This window comes from Lepisosteus oculatus, chromosome 10 (assembly GCF_040954835.1).
Source record: "Lepisosteus oculatus isolate fLepOcu1 chromosome 10, fLepOcu1.hap2, whole genome shotgun sequence".
In the NCBI taxonomy this organism is placed as follows: Eukaryota; Metazoa; Chordata; class Actinopteri; order Semionotiformes; family Lepisosteidae; genus Lepisosteus; species Lepisosteus oculatus.
The window spans coordinates 35,426,492-35,452,678 of NC_090705.1; the positions used below are offsets into that span (position 1 = coordinate 35,426,492).

Sequence of the window (26,187 nt, forward strand, 5' to 3'; positions counted from 1 at the left end):
TGGTTGTGGTTTAATAGGCACCTTTGTAGAGGTGGGTCTCGCCAACAATGTAAAGTATGTTCATGAAGTTGAAAATTTATAATGAAAGATCTTTTGTATCCTTGAGTCTTGAGCCCTTATAGGGTTTTTCCTTCAAGAAATATGTGTTCTTCCAGCAGTCCAAGCTTAAGCAGTTTCCAAATTATCTTGCTAAAATAGGTTTGCATTTTCATTCATCTATGCATTAAGGTTTGCAGGGAATGCGGAGTCTAGCAGTTTATTATATCTAGGCAAGCAATGGACGTAAGACAGGGTACATGAAGGATGGGACGCCAGTCCATCGCAGGGCAATACACACTCACACCAGGGCCAATTTTTCCAGAAGGCAGTTAACGTACCAGTGTATCTTTGGACTGTGGGAGGAAATAAGAACACCTGGAGGAAATTCCATAAACATGGGGTGAACATACAAAGCATACATACTGAAGCACCCAACTGATATGGAGCTAAATATTGAATCACGTTGTTTTGTTTCAAACTCTGCATGCTAAAATGGGCAAGGTGATTTTTTCATATTTTCATTATGACTAAAATCATCTTCAATTATATGTGTATATATTTCAATTTTAAATTACACTGCACATAGTGCTCATATATGATACACTAGACAGGGCCTATGTAATTGTAAATGTGTATGAAGTGTTCAGTTGCCTTTAGATCAGAATTACAAAAGCAAAAAAAGATGTGCAGTAGCTGTATAAATACACCTAGACTACATGGACAAGCATTAGGGACTCATTAAAATGATGAAGTCCCAAAGTATACAGCTTAATTAGCCTTTGTTTACTAGCCTTCACCCTCCCTCCAGCTATTCAAGTGTATTTATACAAGTACAGTGGTAGGCAGGACACAGCCATGTAATTTGTCTACACCAGGGATTAAATTCCATCCTTTCGTGTTCACTAATACAGTGTTTCCCATGCTGAGAATACTCTTGTGCTCCATGTAAAGAGCCTAGAAGTTAACAAATCTTGGCCTCATTGAAAGGATGTACACCAAACAGGGAAGCATTACATTAAAGATTTCAGTGGGATGCCCATTGTGGATAATGGTTAAACATAAATCATTTTAGAATAATACAGTATATGATGAATATCATTTGAATGGCACACAAGGCATTAAAGGAAACATCCTGCTGGACATTAATTAATTGAAGCAATTCTAAAAAATCTGCCCTTGACAGTTTATTTTTTATCTCTTTGTACTTGTAAGTAAACAAATACAACAATAATACATTGGACGTTTTAATGACTTTAGAGATAAAGACATTGATGTCATTTATATTTTAACAGAAAAAAAGAAAATCTAATAAGTTCAAGACTCATTTGTTGCAATGAAGGACATTGTGTACATTAGTCCAGCTTCAGTGGAATTAGAATTACAAGTTAAATAGATGTATTGAAATAATTCTCATTATGCATCCCATTTCAAATGCTTTCCCACTGACCAGAAATTTTTAATATACTTCCAGCAGCATCATTTTTGCTGTAATTAGTTTTGTTTTGGTAACCCACAGATGACCCAAATGTACCCATTTTAAGGGATCCCTCTGGGTGTTAGTGTTTTCCTATTGATAAATAAAAAGTACTCATGCTTATCGATCACATTGATCAGAACTGCATTTTCTATTTTCAAATAAAAGGGTGCTTCAATAAAGAAGTTAACAAAAGTTCCCATTGTAAAACATGACTGTATTTGTTCAAACGTACAGAACAATTTATACTTAATAGCAAGCCAGAGGCACCAAAGCCAATCTTCATGGGGCAAGGCACAGAGGAGGGGAGCCCAGCACTCTTTGTCATTGAGATCAAATAAACATTTAAGGCAGGACAATAATTCTCAGGGGAAACCAATAATAACATTGTGCTACAATATAAGACACCTTTCCACTTGATCCGTTTGCCATAAATTAAACAGTGACACCAACGTGGTCTGAAGAATATAGAAATTACTAAATGCCAGTTCATACCTGCAAGGTGGGTGGTTCACACCAAAAATGTAAATACTCACAGCAGGTGACAAACAGTGGCCTTGAACTGCACCCTTTCTGCAGTAATATGACAAATGCTTCAGAGAATTCCAACCTGGTGGATTTGTGAGTGGCTTTAGTACGGAAGGAATGTTATCAATTTTATAAAAACTAACAAACTGCTTATCTTTTAATTTCCTAACTGCTTATAACCCTGGCAAGTGGAAACGTACCAGGGGGCATCTACAGTATAGGTCAGTGGAAAAGTACAGCTCATATCTTAAATATAGTGAAAAGGGAAGCCAAATGTCTTGTTTTGCAAATGTAAGCAATAACGAAAGTCTTAATAAGGAGTTGTTTTCCGCTACCCAAGCTTGGCTAAAAAAACAAATGATTCGTTTTAGGGATTAGGTAATCTACGTATGTTAAAGGTATGAAGTTTGTCTGTTACTGTGTATAAAAAGCGCTGAGCAACATCTTTCGGAGAAACTAGCTTTTGCAAGCTGATCTCCCGTATGCTTACGAATAAACAGCTCTTCTTTCACCAACACCCGGACTCTGACATTTTAATGTTTCTTCAGTACTCATAGGGCATGCATGTTTCAGTATCCCAAGTACCCATGAACTAAGGAATATTCACTATAGAGCCCAACGGAATCTTATTTAATCAAATTTCAGATATCTGTTTTTTTTCTGATCATGATTTTAATACAGCAAGCAATCCTAGACATGGATTAAGTTTGTAAATATCCATTTTGTTATAACTGACACGATTGTAATCCCTCCTCTTAAGGGCGCTCTGGCTCTTTCTTATTTTGCTATTTATGTGCACCTGCCCCCAATCCTGCCCCTCCTTATTTAAGCCTGGCGCTCTCGCTACTCTGGGCTCAGCATTGGGAGATGGACGTCCGGAAGCCCGCCTACCAGCAGGTCCAGGAGAGACCCAACGGCATAGGCTTCATCACGGCGTCCTGAGCTGAGTCCGGGGCTCAACTGAATCCGGGGCCTCAGAGCTCCTGCCTCGTCATCCTGTTTTTATTCCCCGTCCCTGTCAACCTGCCCTGATCCTCGTCATCTCCTCCCCATTGTCCTGCTCCACTTACTTCCGGATTATACCGTCTGCATAGGGTCCTGAACTACGCTGGACCAGCTCCCTTTACAATAACATGGGGTCCGGTGATCTCCATCCATCCATTTTCTAACTGCTTCATCCAATTCAGGGCTGCAGGAGATGCTGAACCTATCACAGCACAAGGCAGGACACACCCTGGATGGGACACCAGTTCATTGCAGGACAAACACAGACACAAACACACCCAGGTCAATTCCCCACAGGTTAGTTAAACTACAATTATGTCTTTGAACTGTGAAACGAAACCAGAAGCCAGAGCACCTGAAGGAAAACACACAAACACAGGAAGAACATACAAAACACCATGCAGATAGCACCCCAGGTCAGGAATTGAAGCCAGGACCCCAGTGGTGTAATTTTTCTTTCAGGTGTCATGCACTTTGATCAAAGAAATTAAATCATATGGTGCATCTTAATATTTTACTCTTTTTGCAAAAGCCAGGTATGTTTAAGTAAAAAAAAGCAGACTAAAAGTTGAATGTTTAATATTTGATCAAACTAAACATGGAAAATTAATGTCTTATGATTAAAAGCAAATATTATGGGTAGAAATATATGTGTTTGCTTTGCAGAGAATTGGATGTTGAGCACTTAGGTTTAGTTCTCACAAGAGATGTAATGTACAGTCCATCCATCTGTTTTCAAGCTGCTTGTACCATTGTCTTAAATGTTTAAAATACATTTTATTACAAAAACATAAACCCAACTAATTGTGATTTGTTTATGTCCCAATATAATACATAAAAAATGTTAACTTAGCAATATCAGAGCACTGTATTATATACATGTTATTCATGTTTCTATGCACCAATATAAAAACTTTTTTGTGAAAATGGGTCTTGAAAAGGTTATTTGATTTCTCTAGGTATTTATAGGAAGCAACATATATAAAGGATACGTCAACTTAATTCATTTATTGGAAGTGAAATGTATATTTTATGTGAAAATTTTATGTGAAAATTGATTAAGCACTTTTCAAGAAATATATCACCTCTGTCACTTCAACCATTCAATGATACTATTGTAAGTTTTCAAGAAAACTGTCACTGACTTCTAAAACTGGTTTTTATGGAACATTTTCTTTTACCAGGTTTTCTGACATCTATCATTAAAGACTATTGAAGAGATGTATCAAATGTAGGAAAAAGTGATACCTGAAACTGGTATGGCTACAAGTTGCTGGTAAAAGACCAGCATAAAAGACAAGTTGTGTCACAGATGGCTTGTTCCTCCATAAGCTCTGCAGAGTCAGCTCATGCATGTATAACAACTAAAAGTGATCTGTTACCACCATGAGAGGTTCTTGAGTGGGTAACGGTGAGATAGCTTCTGATGCTTACTTTTTCTTTGTCTCTCATGGATCCTTTTCCAAGAATCGACATCTTTGTGAGAGTGTCTTCCTGCAGCCTTTTTAAGGAGTTTCCACGTGGCCCAAGGAGTTTTCCGACAAAGTTAAACTGAAAAAAAAAACACACGATACAAGAACGGTGCAAATAAATCTTTAGTCCACATCAATAAAAGCACCGTACAAAAAATATAGTGAAAAGGGACTGCTTAAAACTGCAAAAACAGCTAAAAAAAAGAGTCCTTTGTATATCATAATGAAAACTGAATTTGTTTACTTCATAGTAATCAAGGGCCATGTAAATTCTAAACATCGTTAGAATTAATACACAAGAGGGGGCACCTGTTTTTAGCAGGTTATCAATCTAAGCATCTCTTCCAGCCACTTCTTGAACTAGTCCAGCTTCAGCACCATGGCTGGTTGGTGTAGGTGCATTCACTTTATATTGTTCAAAGTAAGTTATTAATGACAAAATTATCTGTGATGTATGTATAATGGAGTTAAGTAATTCGAACAATATAAATATAATATTTTAAACATTATTTCAATTTCATATCAAATGAAAGATCCATAGTGACTTTTTCTTAGCCTTGTAGAAATGCAGATATTGAATCGATATGCACCATCATTGTGCTGTTATGATTAGGCTCAGTTTGAGTCCATTAATGCATAAATGGCAATCAAATCAAAAGCTTTACAAATTGGGATGGAATTGTAGGGCATGCTCGCTGAAGCTGGTTTCCGTCTTTCCTAAAATGAAGAGCATTAAAGTTAGTGCTTGCTGAAGTTGTGAGGACATGGGTTAGAGTATTGCCTTTGGGACAGACCAGGAGCCTTGTTTTAAATAGAAATGAAAAACATTTAGCAACCTTTTGTGTCAAGCTCATTCATCCATATATTGATTTTTAGTAATTTATCAGAAAACTCAAGGAGCAAAGATTGGAGCAAGAAAAAGCTAAAAAGAGACAGCCACAGAGAAGAAAGAAATTGTTTTGCTCTGCAGTGCTCCTGTTGGGCTTATACCCCTGCCTGGGAGAGCACTGCTAGCTGTTAATTAGCAGCCACACAAAGAAACATGCTTTATTATTTTAGGTCTCACCTGTGCCTGCTCTGTCTGTTTCTTTGCAGTTCGGTTAATAAGATTTCCTGCAGATAGCATATCCTTGAGCTCAGGAACATGGAATAACAAGCTTTAGGGCTGTTAGCCAGCAGGCTGCAGGGCAAGTGGTGAGTGGTAACAGTTGCTTTTAGGATCTGAACACTAAGGGCACTTTGTAATTAGGTTTTGTTCTTTTCAATTTTTCCAAAGGAAATCTATACTTCCTTACATTCAATAGTAATCTTGACACAAAAACTCCATTTCTGTTTCTTTATTAAAACAGAGGGGCAAATGCACTACTGTGCTGCCCCTTTTGCAGCTATTGCAAACCACTGCATTGAATGAGTAATTCTTGGGTGAGATACAACTAGTTAAGCACAATATCTGTTAGCAGCTTTTTATTAGAATGCTTGTAGCCCTCTTTAGTCTTAAACAACTGTGTAACTACAGTATAACCATTTCAAAAGAATGCTTGATATGAAAAACAAGAGGGTGTAATACTAATCTGTGTAAGGAGCTTTTTTTAAATTTTAAAAGAAAAGTTTGCTGTTGCACAGCAAAAAAACAAGAAACAGTAAAAGCACCAAAGTCGATAGCTTTGCTCCTCATTCGTATTTGTGGTTTATGTAACATGAACAAACAAAAAGAAAAAGAAATGAGAAAACAGAAAGTAGGAGAGGGAACCAAAAATAAGATTCCTGAATTTACATTATTTTAAAATAATTTAATAATATTATTTGTGACAATAGTGAGAGTAATAGAGATAAAAACAGGTGACATTGAATAGCATGTTCATATCTGTTAACAACAATTCTGCAGGGTAAGTGTATTTCCAGTAGAAATTCCCAAATACAGTAGATAGTAATGCACAAAGCAGTAATATCACCTCTGATTTCTGTTAAAATGTAATAAAACTGCAGGTTAGAGTACTGTAATTCTTTGCTAATTGGGGTATCTTTGAAGGTACTAAATAGGCTTCAAGTGTTCAAGGTATTTCTGTGGATCATGAGTCAACTAAAAGTCAACTAAAAAGTACTCTGCATCAGCAGCTAACACTCAATCTCTGTAAATTGCAATGGCTCCCTCTGAAATTTATTATAGACAATAGGGTTCTCTTGCCCATTTATAAGGCAATCTTTGGTCCAGCTACAGGGTATTTTAGGGATTTATTGCATGAGTATACTCCATCTCTTAATTTGATTCTGCCCTTCTTACTAAAGAAGATGCTCCACAAAATGTGCCAGAGAAGTGCCTCATGTGCAGTACCATATCTATACAAATCATTGCCCAAATCCATTAAAGACTGTGGAACTGACATTTGTAAAAATCGCTTAAAACCCACATTTTCACTAAAGGTTATAATGTATAATAAAATCGTACTCTTGCTTTTACTGTCAATTTGTTGGGCATTCTTCTTTCTCTTTTCTGTTGTTGCACATTTCATGTGTGCTATTTCAGAGAAATTTGAGTTTAAGATTGCTTATAAAAATCTGTCTAGTACTGTATGCCTGACATTAAACTGGCCACTAATAAAAAAACAATTCCTAACCAAGTGAATTAATACTTTAAAATGTTATTGTTGTTATTATGTTATTGTTATATTATCAATAAAGTCAGCATGCGTAGGCTGCAAAGGAACAATAGGTTTATTCCATGCTGAAAAGAGAAGAAAGAAAACAATGTTTTGGCTTTGGAGCCTTCCTCAGGTGTGCGGAAGAAATCTCCATGGCCAAAGCATTGTTTTCTTTCTACACTTTTCAGCTTGGAATAAACCTATTACTTGTTCCTTTTTTATTTTGTTTGTCACTAACCATGGAGTAAGAGTAAAAAAAGGTTTCAAGAAGGTCTTCCAGAAATTGTTATTTAGAAAGTCTTAATTTCATTATTTTGAAACTACCCAAAACTTTAAATCTAAAATGCTAAAGAAAATAAGGAGAAGAGTAAGAAGAACTGTTGGTATTATGTGCATCATTACATACAGTATATTAAAAAATATAATAATTATTATTTCTTGAAAACTAGTCTGTAAGAGCTTTTTCAGATTTACACAGTTAAAATTTGTGAGTTCAAATTAAGAACATAAGAATGGCTACAAACAAGACGATGTCAAGAATATCATCCAGCAGTTTCTTGAAGGATTCCAGGGTATTAGTTGAATCTACATGACTGGGTATGTTGTTCTATCCTACAACCCTGCCTTCTGTTTTCAGTTTTATGTGCACGTCAATGTAGTATCCACTTCTGTCCTCTGGTTTGTGTTTCACTGTTTATTCTGAAAAAGTCTACTTCTTTTACTTTGTCAGTGCCCTTGAGGATTTCAAATACTTTCATCACATATCAATAAATCCTAAAAGGAAAGAAAATGTGGCACTATACAGTATAATGTAAATTGGTTTTAAAACCAACATATTGACTAAACATGACTATTTAGTCAAGTGGAAATGTTTTGATATCGATGATAAGCACAACTTTAATGAAGATTAATATAAAAGAGATTTATTAACTATATTTTCCTCTTCATCTTGCAGAAAGAACATCAAACATGTTTTTTTTTCTCAGGTTGAGAATGTATTATTAAAATCTTGGCTTACTTTTATACTTCTCCAAGAGTTCAGAGACTAAAATGGTTTTCTAGTTTACAGGGGTAAGCAGCAGCACAGGCAAAAAAAAAAACACTAGCTGAAGATGAAAGAATGGGACAAACAGAAAAAAAAACTTAAAAATATATACAGTACAGTACATTGAAACAACAGTGTTACACACTCCTTTATGACTGTTGCAATTAATGAGAATATATATTGAACAAGCATTTAGAATCTAGATTACAAGTTATTATAAATGTGATATACTGAAAATTTAAACCACATAATTGTACCTCTAATTATGATGCAATGCGAGATTATCATATCCTCTAAAATGTGTCATGATCATCATTCCTCCTCTAGAGGGCACTCTTACCTTTTTTCGTTGAGTTCCCTATCCCCGTTTCCCTATTTAAGCCCGGCGTCTCCGTAGTTCTGGGCTCAGCTTTGGAAGACAGAAGTCTGAAAACCCGCCTATCCACTGGGCTCAGGAGTGGTCTGAGGGCAAGCCCTTTTCCCCAGATGTCCTGACCTACTGAGTCCAGAGCTCGGAGCGCCTTGTCCCGTTATGGTTTTAACCTTTCGTCTTCTTACTTCCCTGTTCCCTGCATCTCTGATGGATCTCCTGGCACTTGGACCTTGGACTGCGCACTGATTTCCCCCTTTGGACTTCCTTTTGGACTCATTCGCCTGCGCTCCCCCCATGCACTGGATCACAGTCTTCACCACCCCCCTGTCCATCATCCCATCTATTCCTCGCCATGTCTTCCCTGATGTCCTTCTCCAGTCACTTCCTGATTATACCATCCCACATAGGGTCTTTAACAACACACTTCATGGGAGTCAGAACCGACTTTCCGGGTTTTGTGACAAAATGTTACAGTTTATGCTTCCACGTTGCACTCTTCATTGGCTCTTTGTAAAAAAGAACATTTATGACAACGTGTGATAACATGCTATGAGTTTACACATTCAAAAGTGATGCTTTATTTTTAAATCATGTTAGTAGCAGGAGTTGGTCATCAGTTTTAATCATGCTACAACGATGCTATAACTCAATGAAATATAAAGAAAAAGGCTTTCGGTAAATGTTTACAGCAAGAATGCTGCTGTATGAACTCTCAGATATTCAAGCCCTATACTTTCTTCCACATTAGATTCTAAAAGAGCTACATCCTAACTGGACACGGTTAATTAATTAACTTAATTAACTGGTTAACCATGAGCAGAAATGATTTCCTCTATCTGGAGTCTGTAACCCAGGTTGAGCATTAATTCATCAATTGTTACAATCTGGCAAAAACAAAGAACTTAAAATTTTAAATTTAAAAAATATAAAAATTAAAAACACACAAAGATGTCATTGATTCCTTTTTAAGTGTGTGTTTGAAAAAGTAACACAGAAACATTTTTAATGAGTTTAAATACCCTCAGGTTACAGCAGTGCAACTCTAAAAATATGCAGAGCACCTTTCCATTAAAATAATTTAATTATAAAGTTGTAACAATGATTTTTATTCTGCTTTCATAACCATATCAGATATTCATTCAATGACGGGTATATTATTAACAGGGCCCATGTACAAAACTTGTGACCTGTATTTGAGTCTTTCAGCTCCAAGATGCTGATATAGTCTCCTCATTAAGCCATCAACCGAGCAATCCTTAACAGCAAGTCATGGCATTATTTTAATCATTACAATTAAAATTTGCTATAAATTGAGAGCATCAACATGTTGATAAACAGAATACTTACAAAACTATTGACATTTATTTAATCAAGCATTGCTGTGTTTTTTATTCAAATTCTGAAACTGTATTTCAGAACATGTTTCAATAAAACATTGTGGTGTTCGCATTTACCAGGGAAAGCAGTATATAAACTGTCAACAGAAGATTGAAGATATTGTTAAAGTAATATAAAGATTTCTCCTTTCAAGCATTTGTTCCTGAACAATTTGTATATACAGTAGATACAAATAATATTTAAAGCTGAAAATTAAACTAATGCTGTAAGGTATTTTTGTTGAAAGGCATATGAATTTCATGCAAAAAAATACACAATAGGAGGTTGTCTGCTAGCAGCACCTAAACATCACTTATGTATCATCAATGCATAATATTTCACAAGCCTTAGCTTCAAGGGTTGGCTGCCCCAGCGTTCTTTAGCATTCAGGGAATGTGAAAACCTGATCATATGACAAAGGTACTGTACATCTTTTATAGTCTTACACCATAGACAGACTTGGTAACAGCTAACAAATAAAGCTTATCATATTCTAGTAGGAAATAATCTGATTCATTCCAAGATCAGTCAAATACATTCCCCTACTGTTTTACATTTCTCCATTTCCTGGGATAGAATGTAAAAGAAGGAGATCCAGAGCACACTAGGCATGGGGTTGAATGTTTTTACAGTATGGTCTTTAGAACATTGGGAGCTGGTTAAATACAATTTGTTTGCTTTTGTCATTTACAAATTTCTAGTAATTAGTCAGCACTTCAGAAAATCCATAGAAGGTTTTCTCAGATACCGTTTACCTTTCCTGGCTGTGCTTGTTATGTATTTACTGTGCCGACTTATTATAAGCTAGGTGTGCTCTAACTTCATTTCTTTCAAACCACTGCACCAGATTCACCAATTTCTTACCATACAGTACCTCACAACCACAGAGAGCTGTGAGTCTTAACATTGTATGCCTCTAAGCAAATTCTTCTTTAACACCTGTGACGGTGGACCACACCTCCCACTGCACTCCCCCCTACATGGCGCACGGGAATGCGCAGCTACAGTACCACACCGGAGGCTAATCAAGGCTGCGCTTTAAAGATCCTCAAGCACCCGCAGACGGGGTTCACGGTAGAACCGAATGTGTTCCCCTCACAGGCGACACAAACTAATTTCTCAGACCTGAGAAAGATTTCTCTTCTGTACCAGAGAACCGAAACCTCTGCAGACAACTACACGCCAGCACACTGCAAAGAAGACAACACGCGCTCTGCCGGTGCTCAGGCAGCCTCCTGTCCCTGCCGACACTATCACACACCATTTGGTCAATGTGCATTTCCTTTTCTTCATAGGCACTGTAGAATCATTTGCACCTCAAATAGTATTCATCAGCAGAATGCCAATTATTTCATCATTTAGTACAGCCTTACGGACACATTACAGCCTTCCTGTTTAATTATATTTCACATGTAGTCTTTAAAATTTGATTTTCTTTGCCCAGCTTTAACTAGCAAGGCTATTACAAGTCAAGTACAAGGCAAATGTTTAAGAAATCCAGAATGGCTCCATAAGACAATTTAATAAGTCACAAAATGATACATTTATCATTTGTCTTCATACTGTTTCATGAGACATACAGGGTTTCAATAATGGTACACATTGTAAAATTCAAATGTAAGCTACAATCTAAATATGTAGAATAAATTAAAGGCACTGGGCTCTAGAATAAGCTACTATACAGGCAAGAATGCTGAAAAATACTATCAGAGAGAATGCACAATGATATATGTTTTATTATTTAAGAAGCAGAAAAAAATTGATCTTGTGTTCATTTCATAAAATATCTTCAACTCAACTATGCAATGCTATGAAAATAGAAGGTACTGTACCATCCTTAATGTTCAAGCAAGATACCTGTAATGAACAGGCAAGAACTGGTTAGTATTGTGCTAATTAGTTAAGATGAATTAATGGCATTTCACTGATCTTATGTTAATAAGCTGTGCTGAAAATGTGCATCACTTGTCAGTCCAACGACTCTCATTAACAACAGATTAAGCAGATGATTTGCGTGACAAGGTTATGTACACTTCTCATTAAATAAAAAACAAATATAAAGTACCAGAGAATTTAAATTATCAGGAAAAGGTCAGACTTAATTTATTTACAAAATACCACAGGAGTACAGCAAAAACAATACCAATAAAGAATCAAATAAGCCTTAACACAAATTTTGAGAAATCAAGCAGTTATTTGATGCAAAACAATCTGACATTTTATTTAGACAAAAAAGTCAATATATAGAGAACTATAGAATACAGAACATATAAACCAATAAATGCTTCCAGTACTCCTGATGTACCGTATTTCTTTATTTAACACTAATTGTTTTATGTAACAAATGTGCATTTGGAGAAACTAAAAATATTTTGTAACATTACATTTCTAGAATAGGACACAACGAGTCCGTATTTAAAAAAAGATGTTGCTATGTCTGTAAAATTCATTGCAATTACGATCTTTTTTTTTGTTTCCTCATATCCAGTCTTGTTTGACATCTGAGAATAAAAGGTTTACTCAATGATAATTAATGGCAATAGTCATTATACTGAATTCATGTTCATCATAGGAATTGATAAAAATCAAGCCATTTGATAAAAGCAATGATTCCATTAAAATTGAATTCCTCTGTTTTCACACTTTTTAGACAATGGTTAAATTATAAATATCCATTATGTCAGCATCAAATACAAAAGAGAGAGCAGGGTGGGGAATTAGATTGAGATGGATTGAGTGACAAGAAATAGTCCAAAACTGTTTCTGGTTTGGGCATTCCGGGGATTGGAGTCCCACAGGGATCAGTGCTGATACCACTGATCTTTTTCACACTATGTCGATGTACGTGCAGCACTGACAAAGGAGTAATCCCAAAAGTGACTTCAAGATTAAATTCCTAGGGACTAAAATCACCAAATCAAACTCATTATTCGCTATGAGATATGACACTATTTCCCCCTCAAAATGTAGGAGAAAAACAAGAGATGAATAGTTATAGGTCTATTTTATATATTACAAAAGCAGTTATGTGTGAAAAGGTATCCAGCTTACAAAAAAATATTCCAGATATTGAAAAAAAGGATATTCCAGTCGCTCAACAATGTTGGCGTGTATGTCATAGTGGAAAACCCATCTGAAATCCTACATGACGTTTGTAACAAAGTATGTGACTTGTAACTGTAAGTGATAATGCAAACATGTGGTTAGAGGTTTTGTGATCATACAATTAAAAAGATCAAGTAATAGGTTTATTCCATGCTGAAAAAAAGAAGAAAGAGAACACAACGTTTCGGCCGTGGAGCCTTCTTCAGGTGTGAGCAACCTGAAGAAGGCTCACACCTGAAGGAGGCTCCACGGCCGAAACGTTGTGTTCTCTTTCTTCTTTTTTTCAGCATGGAATAAACCTATTACTTGTTCCTTTGCAGTCTACGCATGCTGACGCAGCTACCCACCTGAACTACAATTAAAAAGATTATTGTAAAGCCTTACATCTGATGCAATCCCAACATAGTGAATCACTCAGTTAACAAAATCCCTGCTGTTAAGCATGTTGGTGGTAGCACTATGGTATAGTTGTGCTTCTCATCAGTAGGTACAAGGGAGTAAGTAATAACCGCTAGGAATATTGATGGAACAAAGTGCTGACAAGTCTTAATAAACTGGAAATAAAATCTGGTAGGGACAGTAGGACAATAACCCAATGTCCTTGAGTGGCCAAGTCAAAGTCCTCTTTTGAATCTTATTGTGAATGTGTGAAAAGAGTTGAAAACTGCTGTCAATAAGAAATCTACAAACAACCTGAGACAGCAAAAGGTAGTGTACAAAATTGCAGTCAAAGCTGCTTCTGCCAGATATGGAGCTAATGGCTCTGACTCTTCTGCAATCAACCTATTTCAGTTTTTCTCTTAAGCTTTAGTGACATTTACAATAGCATATTTTATCCTTAGAAGTCTTTGTTTGAACATTCAGATTTTGATTAATATTTAATACAAAATGTAACAGTATATGTATCATATAAATACATATCTATAATACAAATATTACAAAATGGAACATCACAAATACACTTGAATGCACAGTACTGTATGTGTGTGTGATTGTAAAATGCATTTAATAAAAAGATGTAAAATTAGTTTGAACAATTTTTAAAATTCAAACTAATACATTGAAATAAGTAAAACAAATTTAATTTTCTTTGGAAAGCTATTCAGCAGAGTGCTAACAACTGACTGTAGTTCTCAGGCTGTATACTGTAGAACTTCTTACAGTTAATCAATAGAAATAGATTTTTGTGAAAGGAAGAGAGAGTGAATAAGCTTAAGTCCTTTGCATTGTTCAGTGTTTCTCATGCTTCTCTGAATAAATAACAAAACAACATCAGATTGGATTTTGAGAACATGCCTTTCCTCAAAAGGCCTATCGACTTACTATTCACATTTCCAAATTTTACCTGCCTACAAGACCTACCTAACAGCTGTGTTGATGCACTTTGCTGTGTAATCTAAAAAGCTTTTACTTGTTTTCATTCAGCAACTTGAATGTGTTTTGTGCAGCTTGATTGCTTTAAATTAATACTTTCTGTTTGAAACACAAAAGATTTTGTAGAGAAAAATCAGGTAAGAGTGTAATCTTCTTTCTTTTCAAGCAAACCTTTCATGCATGGATCTGTGTTTTACTTAAATGTTCATATTTATCATAAATATTTCAGCCTTATTTAAATGTATTGGTTTACATCTCCTTCAGCATGTGTTGTACTTATCTTGTGCTTTGTTTGGTTATACAGAGACTTTAACATTTTTTGTCAGTATTTTAAAAGAATCACAACTATCTGTGTAACTTCCATGATAGTTCTAATTAAATAAATTAGAAAATTTAAACACAGAAAACTTCAGGAAAATCAACAGCATTCAAAGCTTGATTTGGTTAATTGGGCTGTTAATGAAAACAAATGAAAGTAGGATCAGTAACTACGGGGCAGAGCAGTGGCTCTGTGGCTAAGGAGCTGCACCTGTGACTGGAAGGTTGCTGGTTCAAATCCTGTGGCTTGCAGAGGAATCCTACTCTGTTGGGCCCCTAAGCAAGGCCCTTAACCCCTACTGTTCCAGGGGTGCTGTATGATGGCTGAACCTGCACTCTGACCCCAAGCTTCTCTCCCTGTCTGTGTGTGTCATGGAGAGCAAGCTGGGGTATGTGAAAAGATGAATTCCTAATGCAAGAAATTGTATAGGGCTAATAAAGTGATCTTATCTTATTGGATATTGTTTTTTATAATGGACAAAAATTATACCATGTTCTATGAGAAGTCTGACAGTACAATCACGTAACGTTATTGCAAAAGTATTGGAAATGTCAGCTCTGGTACACAGGTTGAACATTCAATATTTTTTTTTAGATTTATTATTTTGAAACAACACACAAAGATGGAAACGGGTATTTTTGTAAGTTGTAGTAGAATTGATCACATTCACTTCAGCGTGGCAGTGCAATGTATTTACATTTACAAAAACATATTTAATTTCAGAACCCTACCCTTCTGAATAAGAAGAAAAAAGTCAAATGATAGTGCCAGTTCATTGCCAAAGGCAATGTCTTACCCTTAGAAGGGAATTTATATAAATGACACCTCTGATTCAGCACAGTATTTAGTGAGCTGGGGATCAGTCTTGCTCTTTCACCCTGTCACATCTAGCAAATTGGAACTGTGTTCCTTTGGTTATGTGTTGAAGCTACAAACAGTATATTATTTGTTTCTGTCAAAGTGCAGCTGTAAATGTCTATAATTGTAAGACTCTGTTATTTCTAAAAGCTTCCTGATGACATTACATTTGGCGACTGGCTTTGTAATGCTTTCTGCACTCAGATCTTTTGTCAGGCATTATTCTATAATTCCAAACTTTTAACAGCTTGGCAGTTTGACACGTTGGGTAGATTTGACTGATCTGAAAATATCAATAATGAAAAACTAAATAAATAGTAATACCGTCAAAACACCAGCAATTAGACTGTAATAAAAAGGAAAAGAATAAAAAAGCACATAAGTCTAATTTTATTGTGATTTAAAACAAAATGAAACATTATGTGTACTATCAAGTGTAAGGGTTTATGGCTCCAAATATGTTCTTGGTTATAGTTTATTATTAAGCATGTGTCTTCTCTTCCTATAGTTTCATTCTCTCATAAAATAGGAAAGATAATGAAGCACAAGGACAGCTAACATGAACCACATATGGAGGTTGGCATTAATCCCTATTTGGATCTTAAAAACATAATCCTTGCAGTTTTAGAATTATAAACACTAGGAGGTCAAAACACAAAGGGTCAAAGCACAAAAGCACAAAGTGCTTTAGAGCCTGCAGCCATTGCTTTGACCATGGATATCTTTCACTGTCATTAGAACGTTCTGCCTGACAGCTCAACACAGCATGACATAACAGAGTACTCAATCCAGTAAAACAGCAATACATCCAATTTATTTACTGACTTTATACTGTATGTCCTTATTCATTACATGAAGAATATGTTGGCTTGTGGAATTTAACTTTGTGTTGGTGTTATGGTTTTCATGTCTCTATTTTCATAAACTATGTAAAAAAAATAAAAGTATAAGCATAATAACTAAGGCAAATTATTAAATGGAGGAAATATATCACATCAAATTTAGATAGTGTACAAGAGTAGAGATAAACCAACACCTTGAAGGACTTAACACATTTTCCCTTGTTAGATCAAGAAAGACCTAACAATTGGAAATACAGGTCATGACTTTCCCAGCATGAGACTTCAGACATCACATGGTACAGTAGGACACTAATTTATTCCTTTCACTTAGTCTGTTAAAAAATTAAACTATGTACATAAACTATATTTACTAAACCTATTACAATCGTTAGTTCACATGTTTTTTGTCTGAAGTCCCATAAAAGTCACCACTTTTGTCTGAAGTCCCATACAAAATGCACAAAATGGCCTGAGAAAAGGGCAAAATAGGTCAGTTTTATAAAAGAATGGCTCCACCGCAAAACACTCAATTAAAATAAGTACAGTTTATTTACAGTGCTCCCCATCCCCCACACCAGAAAAACAAAAACCCAAAAAGGAACAAAAATAATTATTTAAATAAATACAGATCTTCCTTTTCTTATTACTTTCTCTCTGATTTAAGTCACACTACCTGACTCACCAAGCACCAACAACAACTCCCTCTTATGGTGAGGAGGCATCTTAAATAGCATGTAAGCCCCTCCCCCTCTGGAACAAACCATTTCTCCAATTCATAAATTATACATTCATAATCAATTCCTTTCTAACCAAAGAACACCACATATCTTAATAACACAGTTCTTTTGATCCTGGTTCAAATAAACAATACAGAAAATAAACAATAAAAAACAGTAACATTTCTCTTCACATGCATGTGGTTTTTCCCACCTCCATAAATACCCCTTGAGAAGTGGGGTTAGGTTTATCCTTCTGAGGCCTCCATAGACTGACCCACTCTGGAAGTACCAACACCAAACAAACAGTGAGTGTCATCCACTTTAAGAGTGCTCTCTATTCACACCACAGTACTTACTCATACCTGTGTTTAAGTATGTGAATGTATATGAGATTAAGTAATAGCAGTTACTAGTCAAGCCCTGAGTGTGCACCCTCAGGGACTTATCTAGCAACTGATCAATGGAAGGTGTATGAAAAGTGTATTTCCTGTGCTACCTGTACCTCATGACAGGCTCCTCTGTCACAATCACAATAAAAGGAATTACCAAAAATCTTGCTGCACATTTTGGTCCATGGTATATGACCTTTTAAAGTACCTGAAAGTTTCCTCTAAACAGGAAGAAGGAAAGATTTTAAACAAACTGTATCTGACAACAACTGAATAACGTGTCTGAGTGTGTCCTGCGATGATCTGGCACCCTGTCCAGGGTGTCCTATGTCTCATTCTTGGTGCTGTAGGGATAGGATCTGGCTCCCCTGCTGCATTAGATGAAGTGGTTAGAAAATGAGTGGATAGCTGGATATTTTACATCACTTTTGATGGTACTTTTGCTTTGTATTACTGAAAGAAGTGTTTAGTAATGGAGTTTATGGTGCAAGTTGGGGAGGGAAGGCAACAGCCAAGTTTAATTAGACTCAGCTGTCAGTAATTCGTAATCACTCCTGATTTCCTTACCTTAAACATTTGAAATATTATATGTAATGCCATCTTTTTGTACACCACCTCCATCCCATCTTCACCTTCACTTGGTATGGGGTCCTAGCCTCCTCCTCCTACAGCCAGGATGTTAGCCCTTGACCAAGTGGGTTAAGAAAAGTTATTGTGATGACTAAAAAAACTCCATAAGCCGTTCAATATGCTTAATCTTGGGATGTTATTATTCCTAGTGAATTTATTTTTGCCTCCATTGCAATATTTGTTTCATTTTCTCTCTTGGCATTTTTAATATCCTTTTCAACATGCGTTTTCAATTCATTGCGATATTTTTTTAACTGTGTAACTGAGATAACTTTTCCTGTATCTTTATCATTTCATAAAGCACTCTCTTTTCTGTATATGTTTCCTTATTTGCATGTTCAAGTATTTGGAATACTGTTGTTAGCTTTTGATGTACTGCATAATGGGATAAATATAATATGTCTCATGCTTTGAGTAGATACTGTTTAAAGTGTTGCCATCCATTTTCCACTGATTTCTTTAAATCTGCTCTCCAGACATTTTAGATTCACCCTGAACAGTTTTGGAATATACCATCTAATTGTTTGCAACGACTTGTTTGCAGGACAGGTATTTCCTCTTGTAGATGATCTGACAAACTTAAACTATGTCTAATAGTTTGAATTTCTGCAGTTGATATCCATGATTTCCCAGTCTGTCTTAGGACAGTTGAAAATCACTTCTTTTGTACATAATTTGTTGGATTTTTTTAATTACGCTGACCCACATATATTCAAAAACTCTCCATTCCCCTAGCTTAAATAAACCTGAATACTCTTTTTGATATATTATGATACACCTCCCCCTATGTTTTCTTTTTCTTCAGAACAGAGTGTATAGGCTAATGTTACATTCCTCTCCAAGACTTGCAGTTAGCAAAGTTTCTGTGATACCAATAACATTGTATTGTTAATACGATAGCTTTTATCTTATCTTATTTTTATACACCTAACATTTTGGTGTAAGCACTTAATTTACCAATCATTTTTTCCCCTTTGGTTCTCCCTTCATCTTTGTTCCTTTCAGATTTTGTTTGGTGTCTGCCTTCTCCATTCTAAATTAAATGTACATTGATTTCTTTGCGCTTTTTTGTGCTAGGACTACACATACTCAAGTTTGTACAGATTTCTTTTTCAATAGAAAGGCTTCCAGTGGCCCAGAAGGCTGAAGCTTTCTTCAGTAAATTCTGTCCTCATTCATGTGTTGTACTAACAAATTTGTAATTGTTCACCTTTGCTCAGTACAGGATTCCCGAGTAAATGAATCATTTAGTCCTGTAATGCAGTTTCTTGGCAATTTTAAAAAACTTGTTCTGGATGGAAAGTCTGCAGTTTAATCCATTGTCATTTTGCCCACATGGACAAGAATAACTGGGCCATTGCCTGCCTCCCCAAGATAGGAGTTGAGTAGGAAGCTGCTCCAGCATGCATTGGCTGCAAAGGAACAGGTGAAGGTTCATTCCATGCAGAAAGGTAAAAAAGAAACGCAACATTTTGGCTGTGGAGCCTTCTTCAGGTGTGAGGGAGAGAGGGAAAGTTGCAAAGAAATAAGGTGTAGGAAAACAAAAGATGTGAGAATCAGCAGGGGGGAATGGGTATACTGTATAGGCAGGTGAGAATGATTGTCCAGACCAAGGAAAAACTGGAGGAGAGGTGTGGAAAGCCAAAATGAATGCAGGACATGCAGTAGGAGATTAGTGCGTTGTTGAGATAAGGGAGGAGGTGCGATTCAAAGTTGAAGAATAATTTTGTTTTCAGATGTGTTTCTTAAATAGGAGTCGCAAAACCCTGGGAGAGGATCCAGATGGAGAGATCAGACACATCATGGCCATTAGATGTAAAATGGGCTTGAGCTCCCATGTCTGATTCAGGGCCTGAAATGGGGCAAATGTGTTCATCAATGTGATGTTGGATGTGACTTGTTTGGATGGGTTGGTGAATTTTATTTCTTCTCACCAACTAAAACCAACTCCTTTCAGTCTGTGAGCACTTTGAATGTTTTTACTTTGTTCTCTGGTGCATGAACCTTTTCTTTCAAGATCAGGAAAACTCCTGGTTCCTCTAGCTTAAATACTCTTTTTGATATGTTATGATACACCTCCGCCTGCATTTCCTTCCCCCCTATATTTCCTTTGATTTTGTGGTAGTTGTTGGTATAAACATCACTTTTTTAAATTATTAAATGTATAGTTTACTTGTTGCAAATGCAGTAACTTTATTTTAGAGATGAAGCTTTCTCTACAAAAGCTTAAATACTGTTAACCTTCAAGCCTACAATTAACACCTTTTGAGTTAATCCGGAAGCACTGATTTGCAAACTAGTCTAATGGAAGTCAAACAAACAAATGGTAATTTACCTTTGCTTAGAGGTAAACAAAGGAAATTTCCAGCTCCAACAACTGATATCTGGGAAATAAATATTTACCTTACCAGAAAATGTCCCAGGCTCGGTTATGTATTCCCAATGTTCTCCCTCAGACTGATTGTTCAAATGTTCAAGTGCTCATTGAAGTTTGAACTTATTGAGTAAACCAAACTCAGGCAATGGAAACCTTAACCACTATACAGCCAATTTTTTTTTGACGCGAGTAAAAGATCTCAAGTACATTTAGAACAGACATGGAAAATGATGTTCATATCAGGAGTGTAAGCAGTCCTAAGTATATCTGGAAGAGTTCTATCAGTCTTTTTTCACCACATTAGTTGTACACTTGAGGCAGTTCTCACATTAGAAAATGAATCACCACCTAATGAGAACCATTTCTTATGGAGAGGTGTAATGGATCAAAATCTGTGTATTTGTTGGGGTTAGTGTACCATTCACTATTTAAAGTCTCAAACACCCTTGGCTGGTATGAAGCATGTCTGATTCAGGGCCTGAAATGGGGTAAATGTGTTCATCAATGTGATGTTGGGTGTGACTGTTTGGATGGCTTTGTAAAAGTTATTTAAATCAAATACTGTAGAAACTTACAGTACAGTATATTAATTAAGGTTCTATTGTTGTATCATATTTTCATGTAATTTCGGAATTTTTCATATTTGTATTTAAGATTGCAATATACCCTCTGTTTTTCTAATTCATATGAAATCAGTGTTATGTTCATTCACTCGAAATTTAAAATGGATACCATACAAGTTAATTTCAGATTGGAATCATAGCACTAAAACTAACAGACTTTTGCCCAGTATTGTGTATATGTGATGATCTTACATCAACAAACTTGAAGCTGAATAGTTATTTACTTGCTTGAAAACTCCTTTTTTTAACACATGCTGTATCTCAGAAACTTGTGGCTACTGACTGTTCAATAAGTCACTACTTATTGTGTGCCATTTTAAAATGTACAGTTTACATGTGTAGTGGTGTCATATTGTGTTGTCTGCTGTACTGCATGTGTCCTGAGAGAATGGCATAATGCGAATTCCAATGTATTGGACGGCAATAAACTCCTCCACTACTTCTCTACTACTAACGTCCAACTCCCCCCTGACCTCATCAGTAGGCCTTTAGTGACTGTGTTAAATGCCAACAACAGCAAGATCACTGAACAACAGCATTTAATCATTCTAAACAAATGCACTGAAGCAAAAAATATTTTCTGAGTCAAATGACTTGAAAATTAAAGCAGAATCCTAGGCTTCACTTATCAGCTTACTCAACAATACCTAAAGGAGGCAAGGTACTGCAGTTGTAAAGAAAAAGACCTTGTTACTAGAAGGCTCCAGATTCCAGCTCTGTCTACCATAGGTTTACTTTGTGTTTCTAGAAGTTAAATTAGTGACATTCTCTTACTGTTCAGATGAGATGTAAAACCAATAATAAATGGTAGGTACTCTGTAGCATCTATTAACTGACCCACAGTTAATTATATTCTTTGTAAGCCCCTGGGCTAGAAGTCTGTCCTTTACAAACAATGATACAGTAGGCAATTGAATAATTGCAAAGTGAAAAAAGTTTATTTTTAAGTTTGCTAATTTATGGGTAGATAAAACCCTGTTTTAGTTACATTCACATTAAAAAAAAAATGAAGTACACATTTACAGATCAGCATACTTATTAAGGCTAAGGAACAATGGTGAATGCAGAAGGCAAACTATAAATTATAAGTATAATTATGGCATATTGTACATAGCCCTTCACTAAATTAATAAAAGGGACTGATTGGAGAAGATTACTTATTCACAAGCTATTGCCAATGCAGGCACTTCAACCGGTTAAAATTCTCATTGCCTAATTAATCCTGAATTTGTAAATACAGTAATACTTCAAACTTCATCTGCAATCGTTACATTCAAAATCAAGAGATACCTGCTTTTTCAAATTTAGAAAAACATAACATAACAATCCAGGTTGTAAACATTCAAATATGACAATATAAAAAGTTTACAAATAAGGTAAAATCAATTTTGGTGAATGTGATTGAAAATAAAATTAGATCTCTCGTGCCTATTGAACTTCTCTTCAATGTCTTAAAGACTTATTTCTATTAAATAAACATTTATTCATGAAAGCAGGTTGATTCACATTAATTTCTGTTACGTGAAATTAGATGTATAACTCTTTTGCTATTACAGTACATCCATCATCTCCTTGCACTCTCACAACAAGCATTTTTTTCAAAATATTTTGTTTCCCAAGTACATAATGTTAGCTTAAACACCCCAAAGGAAATTCTTTAATTAGAAACACAAATATGTATTTAAATGCTAAAGAATGACTTAAGTAAAAACAAGGATAATGCAAAATGAATTATGTCAAAGCCTAGTCAGCTCCAGTGGGAAAGTCAAAAACACATGTTCAAGATCCCAAGAGACTGAAGAGCAGAAAAATAACAAAATATACACTTCTTTCAATTGCAAATATAACCCAAGACGTGCCAGGAAACAGCACAAATTTTCAAAGTATGCATACATTTACTGGGAAATGAACACATCAACATTTATTGACAACAGCTGCAAAGAATGCACTTTTACTTTTCAAGAAGAGGTATTTAAACCTTTTTTAATATTTATGAAACATTCATTATGCTGTTCATAAGCACATGTGCATTTGCTTCTACACCAGCGATCAAGTCAATCACATAATACTTCAAAATATTATGTTTTGTTTCAAAGCACCTACTTCTTATTTTTGTTTCATTTTTAAAATATATTATCTTATAAAAATGGGCATATTTCATGTATTGTAGAGTCTAGCCAAATTTGCATATGATCATGTCCACCCCAATTCATAATGTAAACAGTATATTATGTACAGTATATGCTCGTATATACAGTTAAAAGGCATAAGTAATCCTCAATTAAATGATATTTAAATTACTAATGTATTGGCTTTGAGTTAATTAAAATAACATTGATCAACTAGAACAATGGTAATCATAAACTAATCAGTAATCAGCTAAAATAAACAATATGCATCCTCCTCTGCAGCTAAAGATGTCTGCACATTTTCTTTCTGCCTCCATGATTAGCATACCACACTGTAATGAAAAGGGCAATAAAACCGTCAGTGAGCCTATAAAGTTGTCTCCTGCCTACCATTCCCCACACTGCAGACACAACTGGGAGCATTCTTTACCATACATAAACAAGATCACATTGAGATACAGATGCTGAGTAGTGGATATTGGGCCAGGGGGCAGAGAGACGTTCCCTCACTAGCTTGATTCTCGTCACAATCACAGGCTGTTGTGCAGCTAAATTTTGAACGTTCGGCTCCCTTTCATCCCGCATTGCTCCTTTTCCATACAAGACCTCGTCAAGGAGACCGAATTGTAAATGAGCAAATTTGCGAATATTAAATTCTGAAATAAAATGCTTTGAAAATAAACCCTATGGACCCTACTGAAACAATTAACAACTTTGATTTTTATGGCATTGTGGCTACTGCTGTCTGTTTCATTACTGTTCATTACTATAAGGAAATTACTGTTTCTTTGGATAACATAATTCACAGACTGATGCATTTGCATTTTGGGTTATCTGGCGTCATCCAAATCTTCTCTTTCCTAAACACTGGTAGGTAATCAAGAGTGAAAATAAGTCACAACAGAATGACATAAAGTGCTCAGACGACAAAGCTTACATAAGACAGAATGAGAAGGAAGGGTGTATAATAAAAAGTACAGTTCTAAGGAAATATATCAATAAATAATAATTTACATTTCCTTGCTTTATTTTTTAAATACCTTGCTATTTTAATTTAAATGATATTTTATATGGTGTGGCAGGTCTGCTGTTGAACGGACTATAATTTCCGTGTCTTGCCACTAGAGGCCACTACACTATATTGCTTGAAAATAGTCATAGTCGGAGTGAGCATTGCTGCCTCACAGCGCTAGGGCCCTCGGTTCAATTTCAAAATAGGGGTGCTATCTGCTTGGAGTTTGTATGTTCTTCCAATGTTGCCGTGGGTTTCTTCCAGGTGTCTGTACTGTATGTCCAAGGTGTATCCTGACTTGCGTCCGATGTTTGCTGGGGTAGGCTGTGGCTCTCCTGCAACCCTGCAACCCTGTACTGGATAAAGTGGCTCAGGAAAGGATGGATGGGTATAGTGGGGGGGTTGTGCAGTGGTGCAGTGATAAGCCTTGCTAGGTACCGCACTGAATGAAGTCATGGGTTCGATTCCAGACCGATAGTGTTATCTGTGGTTGCATGTGCGTGTTCTACTGCGCATATGCCTGCGTCTTTATGTGTTCTTCAATGGACTGGTGTACTGTCCAGGGTGTATCCTTTCTTACACCTGTTGCTTGTCAGGATAGGCTTTGGCTACCTAGTGACCCTGAATTAGAAGAAGCGGTAATAACATAAATGAATGGATAGCCATAGTGGGGATGAATTGGTTAACAATGAGTTAATTGGTAAAGGGTTTAAGAACACACCTTTTCACATGTGTATAATAAAGTCTGGTTTGGTATCTAAAGAGTATGCATGGGGTTAGTGGAGTTGGGGTTATTTGTGCTACATTTTGTTTGTTGGTGTTTTTAGCAGAAAAGGCTTTTCTTTTTTGGTTGTCCTTGTCAATTGTATGGACACAGACCATAGGGACTACCCTTGCAGGGTAAGGGTCTTTCACATATGGTATAGTCAGTGGCTTATCCACTGACACGTGGAAAATTAATAGCTTTGATTAACTGTCTGGAAAATGGCTGCCTACTATAGCCATTCTCTATAGTATTTGCATTTGGAAAGAATTGTGTTATTTGAGAAATCGTTTATATACCACAGTTTGCATTTTAAAATGTAAGCATTGAAAATATAGTAACATTATAGTAAATCTAATGTAATCTAAATCTATGTAATAGTCAATTCTTTACTTAAACTGTGACATACATATATGAACTAAGTACTGTAATTACCACATTTTTATTATTTGTGACTTTCAATTTCATTCTTCTGTCTAGGACAGTCATCTGAGGTGCAGAACAAAAACAAGCTTTGAAAGATACAGCATTCATTGTTTGATTTTTTTTATAGCAGTGTTCTGTATTCTTATTCAAACAATCTCCCAGAAGCTTGCCTTTGTTTCTATTCCCTGTATATCTGCTCACATGTATGACCAAATAATTATTATTGAATCTTAGTGCATATATCAGACAAAGATTACAAAATAAGGTTGACTTTCTACAGCTTCTGCCTGGTATTAGACTCCATTATGCAATAATTTTCATTGAAATTGGTGGAGGTGAAGAGTGCACAGTGTCACAATCAGTACAAATCGGCTTTGTGCTTGCCTCCCAAATACCCTCCCATAGGGACATCTCAGCCATGTTTGTAGTGCGCCACTATTAACGGAGAGGCAGCTTGAAAGCTTTCACTTGGTAGTACCATAACACAAGCTGACATGCAGATCTTTTTTTCTTTTAAAGTCTAACATTGAAAGTGTGTTTTACCCAGACAGTTTTTCCCGTAGACATTTGCTGTTGCTGAGTCAAATATTCTCTTTCAGGAAGAAACATCTCGCTTAGAATATGAGCACATTCAGCTACAGTTAGCATTCTGTAGTATGAAACCTTGCT

General features: G+C 35.9%; 1 protein-coding gene across 3 annotated transcripts in view; it reads right to left on the bottom strand.

Moving 5' to 3' along the window:
• Window positions 1-26,187, bottom strand: part of khdrbs3 (KH domain containing, RNA binding, signal transduction associated 3) — a 149,914-nt gene that overhangs the window by 49,480 nt on the left and 74,247 nt on the right. For all 3 annotated transcript variants that reach the window (XR_011190769.1, XM_069195143.1, XM_069195142.1), the window contains exon 3: window positions 4,481-4,597. Coding sequence is in view for 2 of the 3 variants with exons in the window: in XM_069195143.1 (XP_069051244.1) it covers window positions 4,481-4,597 (117 nt within the window). In the remaining variant the exon portion in view is untranslated. The remainder of the gene's footprint in view (window positions 1-4,480; window positions 4,598-26,187) is intronic.